General features: G+C 40.1%; 1 protein-coding gene across 8 annotated transcripts in view; it reads right to left on the reverse strand.

Moving 5' to 3' along the window:
• Positions 1 to 16,571, reverse strand: part of ubr5 (ubiquitin protein ligase E3 component n-recognin 5) — a 164,186-nt gene that overhangs the window by 71,861 nt on the left and 75,754 nt on the right. For 7 of the 8 annotated variants that reach the window (XM_072570728.1, XM_072570730.1, XM_072570733.1 and 4 more), the window contains 4 exons: positions 14,059 to 14,256; positions 6,083 to 6,293; positions 810 to 936; positions 88 to 239 (listed from right to left, as the gene is read on the reverse strand). In XM_072570728.1, coding sequence (XP_072426829.1) covers positions 88 to 239; positions 810 to 936; positions 6,083 to 6,293; positions 14,059 to 14,256 — 688 coding nt within the window. The remainder of the gene's footprint in view (positions 1 to 87; positions 240 to 809; positions 937 to 6,082; positions 6,294 to 14,058; positions 14,257 to 16,571) is intronic. The other variant, XM_072570726.1, reaches the window with a different exon arrangement.

The following is a 16,571-nucleotide window of genomic DNA, read 5'->3' on the forward strand; positions in this document are numbered from 1 at the left end:
TCTAAATCCTCATATGTTGATGCTAACACAAAGCAGGATAAATGGTTCAGCAAGTTATTTTCTAGCAACATCAGAAATTGTTCTAACCTGGATCAATTGCAGGTGGATCTGGTGCCCAGCTAAGTGGGGCAATAGGAGGAGATACTGGATCCTGATGGTCACTAGATGAAGCACCAGACTCATGACGACCCAAGCCTGCTGCTCGCAGGGAACGCCTCATCATCTCGCGCAATCTTAAACTGAAAGAAGAGCGCAAAGACTCATTACTTACTTTGGGGGTCAAAAAACATTCACATCTGACTATGATCCAACAAGTTTCTACAATTATTAAGGATATTAGGTTTTTGGTTTTGCTAAAAGTCAAACAAGTAGTAACAAATAGAATTTTAATCATAGAATACATAGACTGCTATGCCAAGAAAGTTGAAATCAAATTAGTTTCTCTTGTAGCACCAATGTCTTATGTACCTGTTGGCTTATTGATGACATCATGGTAGTTCAGCTATTTACAAACACTCAACATTTTGGAATACAGTTTAAGTACTATCTTCCTTTCTATGAGCCAACACTAAACCATCTAATTTGAAGTGCCATGATAAAGTGTCAATTAAAAAAAAGTAAAACTTTACATGTTTAGAATTACTCAACAGCTACCTTTAACAATCCCACTCCTAAGAAATAAATGATAACAACTGGTATAATCTTTCTTACCCCAGATTCTTCTTCCTACCCCAAATAAAATTGGTCAGCACTACGGCTTCCAAAGATGCCCAGCTAAGGTAGTTAGATCAGGTCATATTTGCACGTACCTTCGACTGCTAGATGGTCCAGTCCTGTTACCACTACTATTACTCGACACAACTGAAATTGCATTTGCAATGGCCTCGACTGCCGATAACCTCTCTGCAAATGTATTCCTCTCAGAGCGCTCTGCTTCTGTGGGACAGAAATACTTAAGTCACTAGGTCTCAGTAACAATGCTACAAAACAAACTGACATCAAGTTAAAAGACAAAAACCAAAAAAACTGTGGAGGCCATAAATCAAACAGCTGGAAAAGCTCAGCAGGTCTGTCATCACCTGTGGAGAGAAAGAGTTAACATTCTGTGTCAAGTGATGCTTCCTCAGAGTTGGTAGTAGCTAGAAAAATGTCAATTTATATATAGAATCTGCATACCCCTATTTTCTGCGTACAAATCGACATTTTCCTAGCTACCAGCAGTTCCAAGGAAGGGTCACTCAACACAAAGATAAATGATTTCTTTCCACAGGTAATGCCAGACCTGCTGAGGTCTTCCAGCTACTTCTGTTTTTGTTTCAAATTACAAGACTCAACACTGACCTGAAATGCAGAAATCATTTTTGAATTCACATCAAGAAATTGAGATTGAATGAGATGATCAGGTACAGCAATTCATTGAGAAGTGAACTTTGCACGAAATTTATTTGTGAGTAAAAAAAACTGTTCAAAAGCATCTCCCCTTCATTTCAACACTCTAGTTCTTTCAAGATACTCTGACGAACTTCCCATACCACAGAATTCTGGATGTGCCCTCAGTATTGCTGAAATTCACATAAAATGGCCCTTCATTGTGATTAATACAGATTATGTATTCTCCAGTGTAATGTTTTGAATCTCAATCATGACCTCTCCTGAAGTTAGAATTCAATAAAAACTGGAATTCTAGTTTAATGGTAACCACGTAACCATGGCCAATAAAAACCTATCAGTTTTACTGATGCACTTTAGGGAACAGAATCATCCATTTTTACTTGGTCTGGCACAGGCGTGACACTAGATCCACAGAGATGATTCTTAACTGCCTTCTGAAATGATCCTAGCAAGCCATTCATTTCAAAGGCAGTTGGGGATGGGCAAGAACTGTCGGTCATGATTAGCTAGAAATGTCAAATACATTAAAATGAATCAAGTAATTACTGCATTAAGATCAGGACTCAATGATAGGGAACCACTTAGGCCATCAAGTGAGAGAACAACACAACAAAGGTGTCAATATTTGTTTAATTACTTCAGTTTTTAATGAAAAATCAAAATGTTATCCTGAAACAAAGTTTAGAAACTGAAGCCCAAAGCCTGCATCATTCCCGATCCCTGGATAATGGTTGCTTAATTCTTCTTTGTTATTCATTTCTGTTTTAATTTTGTGTGCCAAGAACTTCAGAAAAGAATTGTTCTAGTTACACTGGATTTTATACTGATTCACTGGATACATCCTAACTCTTACCTGCCAATATCAATAACCTTAAAATGTATGATAAATTTAAGATAACCAAGATTTATAAAGTTGTGTGCTCTCTATAAGCCTCCAAGAATATAGAACTCAAAAAACATGCAAGCAAGCTTCTATGATGGGTAAAAGAATTACATTTCAACATTTTATTCGGACACCTTACTAAAATTTAGAACTGTTTAACTGTACAAAAACAATGAAGTGTTTTTACTCTATAGTATCTTTACCCGTTGTAAGTTATGAACACACATGGATAATGGAATTGTAAGGGGACTTCAGCAAACAATGGCCCAGAAATTCCAAAGGGTATAGGTCAGTGCGGTGGCACAGATTGAAGTTAATCATTAAGATAACTGTGAGATTCCCAACACAGTTGACTGTCAGAATGCCCTAGGAAGCTGAAGTTTTTTTTTGAGGCAATTACTGGCTTCTGGAACCCTCCAAAAGTGTCCTTTAGAATTTGAGATTTCAGAGGGTTTTGAAGCATTTAAGCTGAACAATTACTTGGGAAAAAAATTGTGCACTAAAACCCTCCACAAATCGGCTCAACCCCACTGGACCCTCCTCTGCCCCCTGACAAACCCCACCATTAACTCTACTTCACTGTAGCCCACAATCCTCACTCACCTGCCACCCTTCATCTTTTTCCTCTAGCCCCAAACATACCTCCTTTCAGCCGTTTTCAAAGTGGCCATTCAGCCTAAAAATAAAATTACTTGCTACTGAAAAAAGGGTATAATTTCCATGCAGACCTGCTCCACTCATGTTTTCATGGATTCATCGATTCTTCTAGGCTGCATTAGAAGACACTGCTCCTGGCTAGGAAATTTGCAGCAGAACAGAGCTAACGTTAAGTGCCCATTATTTGTCCAACAGTTTCAGTAACAGGATATTGGACCCTGATTCGAAGAACTAGGCCAACTCAAGGCAAAAATCAGAATTTCTATAATGTCAGAAGCAACCTGGTTATGAGCTGGATACCCAATGATTTTTCAACAAATATTCCTCAGAGCAATTGTAGAGATTCTAGAAAACTAGGACTTCTCAAAAAACATTAAATAGCACAACCACCTAAACTTGGTTGAATGGGAAGTGAGCCAAACCGCTTTTAGAGAGCAAGCCAGGAATGCATTCAGGGCTAAATCAGGACAAGGTGAACTAATTGAGCAAGAAAGATGTGAACTACTCTTCATCAGGTATAAAATATTTTGTGCTATTTGACGTGCTTTGACAGGCATGCTCTTAAAGAGATCACAATCTGAGACATATTGTGCAGTTACATATTTAAATTCAGTTTCAGAAGATTTAAGACGATATGATGTTTAGTAGGAAAAGTAGATTTAAATGAGATTTGCAAACAGTATGGTTACAGTATTCTCAAATCATTGTGGACATCGAAGTGTCAATTATTGGATTACTAGTTACTAAGATTTTAAGACTTATTATTATTAGCCTGAACAGTCACTTTTTAAAAAGCTATGCATGGTAAGGAACTCATCGGACTTCAGATGCAGAAGTACTTTAGCAAAAGTGAAAGTATTGATTTGAGGCAAACTTTCCTGATTCAAGTATCCCTAAATACGCCAATACTTATATAAATTAACACATTTTAATTAAGCCAAAGGAAATTGGCTTTTTGAGTCAGTGCAGTGAAGTTATAATTATAACTTCTGGGAATCAATTAGGAACAAAGTGAAATTTGAGCTCAATTTGATCTATCTAGCAGAAGTCATTCACTACAATCGAGATATTCCAAAGCGTGAATTTGAAGTTACAAGAGCATTATTGTAAGACTGCCATGCTAAGTTCACCATGAAATTAATCTTGTTGTTCTCAAATTTCTTAAACCTTGTTTCCATTAAGTGCATTAAATAATGTCCCAAAGGCAGTCAAGATCCTTTTGAAATAAAATAAACCCTAGGACCAAACTCCCATGTTCCCAGGCAAAAAGGTTTCTGAATATTGATACATATTCCAAAATAAGGTTTAAACAGATAGTGTCCTTGTCAGCTTGAGGCTGAACTGCACGATATTTCACAAAATCTTAAATCACGTACTATATTATTCAGCCTCTGAATCTCAAAAGAGAAAGAAGAGATAAGCAGCCAAAACTAAAATATTCTCATCCTGACAGACGAGAGGCAATCAATATTGATAAAAGCTGAAATCTCCACTCTCGAAGTATATTGGGTCAAATTTTGATTTTCTGTTCATTAAGCAAAATGTTTGGAATGGTCCATTTTGTAGGAATGCAGAATTATTACAGAAACATAAGAGAGGAGTAGCTCCACCAGCCCTGGGAGCCTGCTCTGCCATTCATTACAATAGCTGTTGACATTCTACCTCAACTTTAGCTTATGCCATTCCCTGTTGTAGTTCTGTTCACCGAGCTAGGAATTTGTGTTGCAGATGTTTCGTTCCCCTGTCTAGGTGACATCCTCAGTGCTTGGGAGCCTCCTGTGAAGCGCTCCGGTGATGTTTCCTCCGGCATTTATAGTGGTTTGAATCTGCCGCTTCCGGTTGTCAGTTCCAGCTGTCTGTTGCAGTGGTTGGTATATTGGGTCCAGATCGATGTGCTTATTGATGGAATCTGTGGATGAGTGCCATGCCTCTAGGAATTCCCTGGCTGTTCTCTGTTTGGCTTGTCCCAGTCGAATTCATGTTGCTTGTCATCTGCACGTGTGGCTACTAAGGATAGCTGGTCGTGTCGTTTTGTGGATAGTTGGTGTTCATGGATGCGGATCGTTAACTGTCTTCCTGTTTGTCCTATGTAGTGTTTTGTGCAGTCCTTGCATGGGATTTTGTACACTACATTGGTTTTGCTCATGCTGGGTATCGGGTCCTTCGTTCTGGCGCGTTGTTGTCTGAGTGTGGCTGTTGGTTTGTGTGACAACGGAACGAGGACATGCCGCAACCCAAAGGACTAGCCACACTACCATACATCAAGAGCATTTCCAAACTGACAGCCAGACTACTGCAACCACTAGGATTCATAACAGCACACAAACCAACAGCCACTCTCGGACAACTCACTAGAACGAAGGACCCAGCATGAGCAAAACCAATGTAGTGCACAAACTCCCATGCAAAAACTGCACAAAACACTACATAGGACAAACAGGAAGACAGCTAACGATCCGCATCCATGAACACTAACTAGCCACAAAACGACACGACCAGCTATCCTTAGTAGCCACACACGCAGATGACAAGCAACATGAATTCGACTGGGACAACACTACTATTATAGGACAAGCCAAACAGAGAACAGCCAGGGAATTCCTAGAGACATGGCACTCATCCACAGATTCAATCAACAAGCACAATGACCTGGACCCAATATACCGGTCACTGCAACGGACAGCTGGAACTGACAACCGGAAGCGGCAGATTCAAACCACTATAAATGCCGGAGGAAACATCTCAGAAGCACTTCACAGGAGGCTCCCAAGCACTGAGGATGTCACCTAGACAGGGGACGAAACGTCTGCAACACAAATTCCCAGCTCGGCGAACAGAACCACAACAACGAGCACCCAAGCTACAAATCTTCTCACAAACTTTATGCCATTCCCATACCGTTCAGGGGATCTCACAACTAAGACAAAACCAGTTTTTTCTTGAGAAAAGCGTTCACTGCATCTGCAGGAAAAAAGCTCAATACTTAATCTGCATTCTTCTTGGAAAGACTGATGGGAATGGACAGGCACTAAACAAACCAATATTTGAAGCAGCTACAATAACAGAGCTGAGAATATTTATGAAACGTTTAGTTTTATATTCACACAAGAAGTGGCTTTCCTCTAAAGAAAATCATAGTCTTAAACTCACCTTCTTCCTCTTTAGTCTCTTTATTGCTTGTAGGGAAACATACAGACACACAAGCATGTAAGACGTTACGATTCCCATCACATCGATTGCTGAGGAATGTATTGAGTGCTTGCGGTGTTTGTTCAAGCAAAACAGCCTGCTCAAGATTCATCAAGTACTGCCTGGAAGCTTCATAATCACATCGCAGTATGTGCTGCATTAATGCTTGTTTCTGTAGAAAGGGATAAATTTTTAAAAAATTTGTTACTTTAGGTGACATTATGCACAATGTACACAATAGTACGTGACCATTCCTGGTAAGAAAATGTCATGCACAGAGCTAAATTCCTCTGGCTCTTCATATAATGTACAAGAGATCTTCCTTTCAATAATATTGCACTAGAAGTAAGAAAGAAGGGATTCAAAAGTATTTGAATGCATCAGAAATAATACTTTGGTTTCCTTTATTCTCTTATAGAATGTTAGATCACCAGTGAGTTGCCCATCTCAACTGCCAGAGTAGCTTGCTGGGTCACTGCAGAGGGCAGTTGAGAGTCAAGCACACTGACTGGGGAGCTTTTTGGAAAAACTGAGTCACTGATTTAAAACTTTAAGCAGCAGCAGCATCTCAGAGAGCAGGAGTTTCTGGGAAAGGACGGACTTTTTTCTCCCTTCAGCTAAATAAATGAGTGTTTTCTAAACCAGAGATCCTACCCTTGTCAGGCCTCCCACCCATCCACCTCCTCTAACCTTATACACCAGAGACACATCAGGTAACATTTGTAATTTTACTTCCTGATAAGGGGAACTAGCAAGGAGGGCAATGCAGGGAGAGGAATGTTCCTCCTGTTTGAGGTGAGGGATGCCACTGGTGCCCCATTCATCTGCTGAAGCGCATCCACCTCTTGCTGCTCCAAGACCACATCAGGGAACTGGAGCGGGAGCTGGATGAACTTCGGATCATTTGGGAGGCAGAGTCCGTGATAATTAAGAGTTACAGAGAAGTAATTGTAGGCACAAAGAAAGCTGGGTAACTGTTCAAAGAGGGGGAAAAAAAGTTCGTCCACAGGGTCGTTCCCTTGAAAAACAGGTATAGTGTTTATGTATAGGAGTTTAATCATTGGGGACTCAGTTAGAGGGAGGGTCAGATAGAAGGTTTGTTGGGAAATGAAAGAGACTCATGGTTGGTGTGTTGGCTCCCAGATGCCAGGGTCCGTGATGTCTTGGATCGTGTCTTTGGAGTTCTGAAGGGAGAGGGTGACCAGCCCCAAGTTGCGGTTCACATAGGTACCAATGACATAGGTAGAAAGAGGGATAGGGATGTAAGGCAGGACTTCAGGGAGCTAGGGTGGAAGCTGAAAGCGAGAACAAAGTTGTCATCTCTGAAGGCTAAGAATAGGGAGAGATATCAGCTGAATACGGGGCTGCAGGGATGGTGCAGGAGGGAGGCTTTCAGGTTTATGGATAATTGAGGCGCTTTCTGGGGAAGGTGGGCCCTCCATAAACAGGACGGTCTTCATTTGAACCAGAGAGGTACTAATATCCTGAGTGGGAGATTTGCTGGTGCTTTTTGGGTAGGTTTAAACCAGCTCAGATGGGAACCTGTATTGTAGTTCCAGTGCACAGGAGGATAGAGTAGGGAGGACATGGACAGGATTTCACGGTCACCGGAGCATGCTGGCAGACTGGTTTGAAGTGTCTATATTTCGAAGCGAGGAGTATCCGGAATAAGGTAGGTGAGCTTGCAGCATGGATAGGTACCTGGGACTTCAATGTTGTTGCCATTTCTGAGACATGGATAAAGTAAGATCAGAAATGGATGATGCAAGTTTCAGGGTTTAGCTCTTTCATTAAGATCAGGGAAGGTGGTAAAAGAGGGGGAGGTGTAACGGTGGCTGAAAGAACTTTTGACGAGGTCTCATCTACTGAGGTAGTACGGGCTGAGGCTAGAAACAGGAGAGGAGAGGTTACACTGCTGGGAGTTTTTTTTTTATATAGGACTCCACAAAGTTCCAGGGATGAGGTGGAGGAGAGGATTGGCACACTGGATCTGGTACTTGGTAATGAACCAGGCCAGGTGTTTGATTTAGTAGTAAGTGAGCACTTGAGAGACTGACCATAAGTTGGTTATGTTTAGTTTAGCGGAAACGGATAGGTACGTTTCACAGGGCAAAAGGTATAGATGGTGAAAGGGCAATTACAATGCAATAAGGCAGGACAAAGAAGGCATAGAATGGGGCAGCAAAATGCAGAGGATGGGGACAATCGAAATGTGGAGCTGGCTTAAGGAACAAATATTGCACGTCTTTGATAGATACGTCCCCGTCAGGCAGGGAGGAAGTGATAAGGTAAGGGAACATGGTTTACTAAAGCAGGAGAAGGAGGCTTATGTGACGTTGAGTCGAGATGGTTCAGGTGAGGTGATGGAGAGTTACAGATTAGTTAGGAAGGATTTAAAGAGAGAGTTAAGAGGAGCAAGGAGGGGACATGAGCAGTCTTTAGCAGGTAGAATAAAGGAGAACCCTAAAGCTTTCTATAGACATGTGAAGAATAAAAAGGATGACTAGGGTAAGGCTTGTCAAAGACAGAAGCGGGAAGTTGTGTGTGGACCCTATGGAGACCAGAGAGGTGCTAAATGAATATTTCTCATCTGTTTTTGCCCAGAAAAAGGAGAATATTGTAGAGCAGAAGAATGAGATATGGGCTATTCGATTTGAAAATGTGGTTAGTAAGGAAGAGGTGTTATCTACTTTCACACCTGCCAGAATTGATAAGTCCCCTGGAGTCAGTCGAGAATTTTCTGGGAAGCTAGGGAGGAGATGGTGGAGCCTTTGGCCTTGGTCTTTGAGTTGTCATTGTCTACAGGTTTAATACCAGAGGACTGGAGGATTGCAAATGTTGTGCCCTTGTTCAAGAAGGGCCGTAGAGATGACCCAGGTAATTATAGACCAGTGAGCCTTATGTCTCTTGTAGGAAGAGTTTTGGAAAGGATTATAAAGAGATTGGATTTATAATCATTTCACAAGCAACAATTTGATTGTAAATAGTCAACGTGGATTCATCAAGGGCAGGTCTTGTCACACAAAACTCATTGGGTTTTTTTGAGAAGGTGACCAAGCATGTGGATGAGGGTAGGGCAGTTGATGTGGTGCACATGGACTTCAGTAAAGCATTTGATAAGATTCCACATGGTGGGCTATTGCAGAAAATGTGGAGGCATGGGACTGAAGTTTGGATTAGAAACTGGCTTTCTGTCAGGCAACAAGTGGTGGTTGATGGAAAATATTCAGCCTGAAGTCCGGTTACTAGTGGTGTACCACAAGGACCTGTTTTGGGACCATTGCTGTTTGTCATTTTTTTAAAAATGACTTGGATTGGCATAGGTGGATGGGTTAGTAAGTTTGCAGATGACTAACTAAAGTCAGTGGAGGGGTGGACAGTATGGAATAATGTTGCAGGCTGCAGGGAGACTTGGATAAACTGCAGAATTGGGCTGAAAGGTGGCAATTTGAGTTCAATGCAGATAAGTATGAGGTGATTCACTTTGGGAATAACAGGAAGACAATATACTAGGTCAATGGAAAGATTCTCGGTAGTATGGATATGCAAAGGGATCTTGATGTCCATGTACTTAGATTCCTAAAAGTTGTCACCCAGGTTGATAATGCTGCTCAGAAAGCATACACTGTTAGGTTTTATTGGTAGAGGGATTGAGTTCTGGAGCCATGATGTCATGCCGCAACTGTACAAAATGCTATTGCGGCCTCACATGGAGTACATGTGTACAGTTCTGGTTGCCCCATTACAGGAAGGATGTGGAAGCATTGGAAAAGGTGCAAATGAGATTTACCAGGATGTTGCCTGGCCTGGAGCGAAGGTGTTGTTATGAGGAAAGGCTGAGGCACTTGGGTCTGTTCTTATCGGAGAGAAGTCGGCTAAGAAGGGATTTAATAGAGACACACAAGATGATCAAAGGATTAGACAGGGTGGACAGTGAGAGTCTTTTTCAGAGGATGACGACAACTGCTTGTAAGTGGGGCCATAGCTGCTAGTTGAGGAATGATAGATTTAAGACAGATGTCAGAAGCAGGTTCTTTACTCAGAGTGGTAAGGGCATGGAATGCCCTGCCTGTCAATGTAGTTAACTCAGCCACATTAGGGGCATTTAAACAGTCCTTGGATAAGCACATGGATGATGGCATAGTGTAGGGGAATGAGCTTAGATTAGTTCACAGGTCAGCGCAACATCGATGGCCAAAGGACCTGTTCTGTGCAGTACTGTTCATGTCCTATCCAGAAATGGATAGGTTTTACAACAATACAAGTTTGGTTCATGGTCACCATTACCAAGATTAGCTTTCAATTTCAAATGTTACCAGTAGCCATGGTGGGATTTGAACTCATCCTCAGAGCCTGGGTATCCAAATTGCTAGTTCTGTGACATGGTAGTTTAGTGACAATCTCCCCTTAAACATGAACCTCCCTGAGTGCAATACTGTAACGTCATTCCCAAAAGAAGATTAAAATAAAACAACAGGATAAAAAGCTTAATTTATCTCACATTTTAAAACAGATGAACTTTGTAATAAGATATAAAAGTAAACATCTTGACATTTGATGAAAATATTCCACTAATGAGTTACTCTAAGATGTTTATTGAAATGGCTTTGACAAAATTAACAGTTCCACAAATCAATTTTATTTAAGAGACACTTCCCTGGATGATGATTGCTTCAGTACAAGACAAGCACTCTTACATGGCTAACATCACATAAAAACATATGAAATAAGAACAAAAGTAGATCATTCAGCCCCATGAGCCCAATTCACCGTTCAACAAGACCATGACTGGTTCAAAATCCACAGCCCCATCTATCTCCAATTATCCTGGATTCCCTTGCCTTACTATAACACATCCAACTCTAAACTACTACAGGAGATGCCAGATTTCTGAGCATTCAACTTATGAATGCAATCCCAAGTGCATCAATATTAATTTTAAAGATCCAACATACAAACATTTCCTTGTACTTACAAAGAGCTATTTTATATACTTCTGCACAGTGTTCCTACTTTTGTACAACTCAACTCATGAATGGACTCAAGAATGGAACTGTTGCAATCTGAGAACTGCCTGTATATGGCTCTCCCTTACTCACAGGCATTACTCCTTTCAAGGACACCAACAAATTGGTCAAACGTTATTTTACTTAGACAACAGTATGTTGACATTTTGATTAGCTCCAAATGTAGATATATCATCTCTTTATGACCAATTCTAACACTTTGTACTTGACAGACATCAAATTAACTTGCCTATAGTTTCCTCTATTAAATATAATCTGCTCTCTGATCAGTTTCAAAATGTGCGGCTCTAAGAAGCTATCCAGACAGCATTCTACAAACTCAATTACCAATCTTAATTTTATATACTCAATTTATGTGTGACTCCAGTAATTGTCCACAGGTTATAACCTTAATTCAGGGTCCAACTCCTCATACTGTGAAAACACCAGTTTAGTTCTAGTTTAGGAGTGGCACAGTGGCTCAGTGGTTAGCACTGCTGCCTCACAGCACCAGGCCCAGATTCAATTCCAGCCTCAGGCAACTGGCTGTGTGGAGTTTGCACATTCTCCCCGTGTCTGCGTGAGTTTCCTCCGGGTGCTCCAGTTTCCTCCCATAGTCCAAAGACGTGCAAGTCAGGTGAATTGGTCATGCTAAATTGCCCATAGCGATAGGTGCATTAGTCAAAGGAAAATGGGTCTGGGTGGGTTACTCTTCAGAGGGTCAGTGTGGACTGGTTGGGCCAAAGGGCCTATTTCCACACTGTAGGGAATCTAATCTAATCTAAACTATATCATTGGTATTACACAGATCATTACAACTAGATCCACCCCCTCGCACTGCAAGGTCCTTTCCAAGCCGGAGCAGAATGTCTCAATCCCCTGCACTGGCAAGCATCATCACTGCCTGGACTCTTGCTCTTTACAGTGGAAAACAATATCAATCCCCCTCATTAAATTAGCACCACTGCTGGTACGTTCGCAGCTGTTCTCCCCACTTGACTGGATTCCCACAATCAATTTCGAGATCCATTGTGCAGTTCTCAGTTTCATCCAAGCCTTGTTAAAGTGACAATCTTGCCCAAAGGGCCCCCTTATCTGTCTCACTTAGCTACAGTATCCTGTCTTCAACCAATTCAGGAGACCCTATAATTTTGTTGTGCAGCCGTCTCCTGCTACAAAGCATTCAGGTAATCTTCATTCCGGATGCATTGCAGTGTCTATAGTTTAGCTTCCAGCTTTCAAAATCTGAGCTCAAGTTGCTCAAACTTTGCTCATCAGACTTGTTAGCCCTGAATCACAAGGGTATCCAGGAGCTTCTACATGTTGCAGCCATGACCTATCACCTGAACTATCACCAATGACTAGTTTTAATCATTATTTGTCTTCTTTCATATATTTTCTTAACATTACCATCATTTTACGCTCAAAGTTACAAGCTGGAAATGGAAAAGACCTTAATACTTCCCCTGTACTAGACTGTATACAAATTCTAATTCATCAAGGTGAATGTTTTAAGTGCCAATCATCAGTGTTCATTTTAAAATTCAGAAGTTTTATAATTTGAGTTTTAATGCAGCATGATACTTAAGAACATCAATTTGCTGGAATTATGAGGGAAAACACTATTTCAAAACAAAACATTCCTCTAAAGGCCGCAGATGACTTTTTTTTTAAAAAGTGGTTTCTAAACTGGAAGAAATTTCCTGCAATTATATTTATTAGAAATAATCCAACACTCTGCAAACTAGTCTCCTACCTCCACACTAGAACTCAAGCAAAACTCTGGCATTACATGCATCTTTACTCTGACCAAATCACATTCATTTGTCCTCTGTGCACTGACAAATATAGACTCCACATCCAGCAACAGCTGTAGTTTAAAAATTCTCATTCCAGCTTTCAAAATCCCTTGATGACCTCCTCTCTTACCAGCACTACAATTTGCTGGTTCTAGTTCTGGACTCTTGCACATGGTCAATTTTTTTTCCCCCAAAATCACTTCATCAACTTTTGGGTGTCTATGCCTAGAACTGCAGTCTCCTCCTTTACTTGGCTTTAACCTTTATAATCGATCTTTAAAACCTTTTTTTTTTCCACATCTACCACATCAACACCCTACATAAATTTGAAGACCTCAATGTTCCAGTTGTATCTTTTCCAGAGACAAGGGTCTCATTCTGTTGAGCCTTTCTTAACACTTATACTCTCTCAGTACTGATATCAAATTTCATAAACTCTCTGCACATTTCCATTGCTCTCGATCAAAACCATACATAATGCTCCAAGCCTGGACTCTCAAAAGGTCGTATACAAATGTACATCAATTCTATTCCATTAGAAATGAGACCAGCATTCCCACCCACCATACCACAACCCCTATCCTAATCAAATGCTTTGGTTTGTCATGCTCAGCTTTAAAGCTGCAAATCCAAAGTAGGATCATCACATGCTACTGGCACAGTAAAATCTCTCACTGCTAAATTCAGACAAAACTTAGATCAATTCAAATTAAACTGAAGCTTACATTTTGAATGCAGATCCTGTTTTAAACGTTCATCTCAATTCACACTGATCATTCCTATAGAAAGTGGAATATTGTGCCCGAGTAATTTCCACAAAACAATACTTAAAAATAATTTATTAACAATATGTTCACTGTTTACTGATTGCAGTTGTACATAGGAGCTGATTGTTAGTGACTTATGGCTCTTGCTGTCATTCATCACTCTTGTCAAAAGCTAAACGAGAATGTTGGGATAGTATAGGAAATACTGCAAGTTATAGCAGGTGGGCATCTGCAAATTTAGATCCAATTATGTCCATGGTAGACCTGCTTCTGGTGGATACATATATAGCAATGAATCGCAAAATGTTTATAATACAGATGTGAATATTTACATTTTGTTATGTTCATTACTCTGATCAACATACCTCTACAGCCATTACAATGACAGCTGCTTTTTTCTTAATGGATGAATTTGCAGGAAGATTTGTCAAAGAATGGATCCCCATTCCAAGGCTAGTAATTGGTGGAAGGTCTAACCAGTCAGGATCACGGATTCCACCCATACAATCTTTAGCCATGGGGTATATAGTGCCATTTCCATCCCTAAGGATGATTGGAGATTCCTGAAGATCCAAGAATATGCAGTCAGAAAAATATACACTAAACTTAAGATCTACACAAATTTCATAGCTGACTCAGATTGTGCCCACATTACAAACAAAAAAAAGCTCTAAAATATACACAGATTATAAATTTGAAGTAAAATCTTTTACATCATATTAGGTAGGTTAGCCTGAGCAGATGGATTTACAGTTTAGTCTTACTACCTATATGAAATCAAGTAGACTCTTCAAACATCTTTGGTCAGCAAATTTTAGCTGAACTTGAGAGTATGGCAATGATTGGGGCAACAAAACAATTTCATTAACAAGAAATAGGGTGTTAAATATCTTAAATTACCTTTTAAACATACAAATACCGGTCAAAAATTAAAAATCTCTTCACTAAATTTCGATCCCATTTTTCAGAATAATTTGTAATTGGCAATGTTGACAATCAATGTGCCGTTCAATGTCATCACATTAGTTATCTTTGGATACTCGATGGCTTTAAGTAGGCTTCAAATGCAAACCTTAACACTAAAATTACATATTTCATCCCAATTTTAACCAGCATTAGGTGCAGGAGAAAATCAAATGAGATATTTGATCATCATAAAATATTCGAGTCCTACTGCATATGGTCAATAGGAACACGCAGTCAGTTTTTGAACTTTCAGCCTCTACATCGGAATGAGAAGATATGTTGGATGCAAACATTTGCAAAGGCTGAATACGAGAGGCACACCATGACAGCACTGGAAGTTGGTAACAAAAACAGAACATAAATGCAGAAGGGGATGGACATGGGAGGTTTTAAGTGTGGAAGGAAACAAGCTTTATGATGGACAGCATACAGAGTCAGAAACTTTGTCTGGGTCAACTAGAACCCAGCTGTTGAGAACAATCTGGTTCAGTCTTATACAGTGGCCAAGGACTGAGGTGGAATCTCACTGGAGGGGCCAAAGGAAAAAGTCTTGGGTTCTCCCAATGTTTAAATTAAGGAAACTGCACCTTTCCCAAAACTAAATGTGCAATCAATCTCTAACAGAGGTGTGGTCAAGATGACATTGGTGATGTCGAACTGGGTGTTATCACTTAGAATGGTTCAAAAGGCAGCTTGTGGAAGAGGAATCTAAACTACCTTCACCCTTTCAATAATCATATGCAAAATCAAACAAAGTAACATGCTCTGCAGATACTTTATCAGATACTGTGCATCTGGCCCAAAGGCTTTTGCACAAAACGTTGATTCTCCTGCTCCTCAGATGCTGCCTGACCTGCTGTGCTTTTCCAGAATTACACTCTTGACTCTAATCTCCAGCATCTGTAGCCCATACTTTCGCCCAGATGCATAGCACATTTGGACAGATAATCTTCAAAATCAAAACGACTTGCTGACAGTTTCAAAGTGTTGTCAGAGATATCTACATAATTGGTTCATGGATTTCTATTGTACAAGTAGATTATTTAAGAATGGTTTATCCAGGAATACTAGTCAACAGGGATGAACATTTTGATTGAAACAATCACCTAAATTACTTAAAGATTTAATAAGGTTTAGCAACATCTCAACAAACTTGTAAATGTTGACTATTGTTCTGTGTAGACTAGCCATACAAACTTACAATTGTGGTGTTAATAGATTTGTAGGTGACATAAGTGAGTGAACACAGGAATATAAACTTGTTGAATTGTCCAATAAAATTAATATAGCTCTACCAAAACTAACTTGTAAACTACTCTGCAGTACGTGGTTAATGTCAAACAGCCCCATGCATTTCTACCACGTTCCCTGCCCAAGAAAGAAATATGATGGAATATTTCCCACTTGCCTGGAGGAGTACAACGCTACTCACGCGTGAAAATCATCATCTTCTTGGACAAAACAATATTTGACTGGCACCCATCCACAACCTTACCATTCACATCTTCCACCAGGAGCACAATAGGGCTGTAGTGTGTCCATTTAGAAAATGAATTGTAGAAAATCACAAAAGCTTCACCAACAGCACCTCCCAAACTTGCATCTCGAGTTAGCCCTATTACAATGTACCCCATACACAGGTCATTCAAAGCACTGCTGTGCACATTCCACTTTACACCAAGTCACATTTACCTGTCATTTTATGCAAGTTAAGCATTTTGGATCTTGATTAATTAATTACATTTATATTAAAATTTCCACTCCTATTTTCAAAATACTCCAAAGTCTTACCCATCATTGCTCTAATCTCTGTCAACCCCACAACTGACAGGTGCACTCATTTATTTTTGGTTTCTTGAGTATTAGTAATTGTAAAGTTACTCCATCATTGGTGGCCATGCCTTCAGCTGCC

This window comes from Chiloscyllium punctatum, chromosome 5 (genome assembly GCF_047496795.1).
Source record: "Chiloscyllium punctatum isolate Juve2018m chromosome 5, sChiPun1.3, whole genome shotgun sequence".
Classification (NCBI taxonomy): Eukaryota; Metazoa; Chordata; class Chondrichthyes; order Orectolobiformes; family Hemiscylliidae; genus Chiloscyllium; species Chiloscyllium punctatum.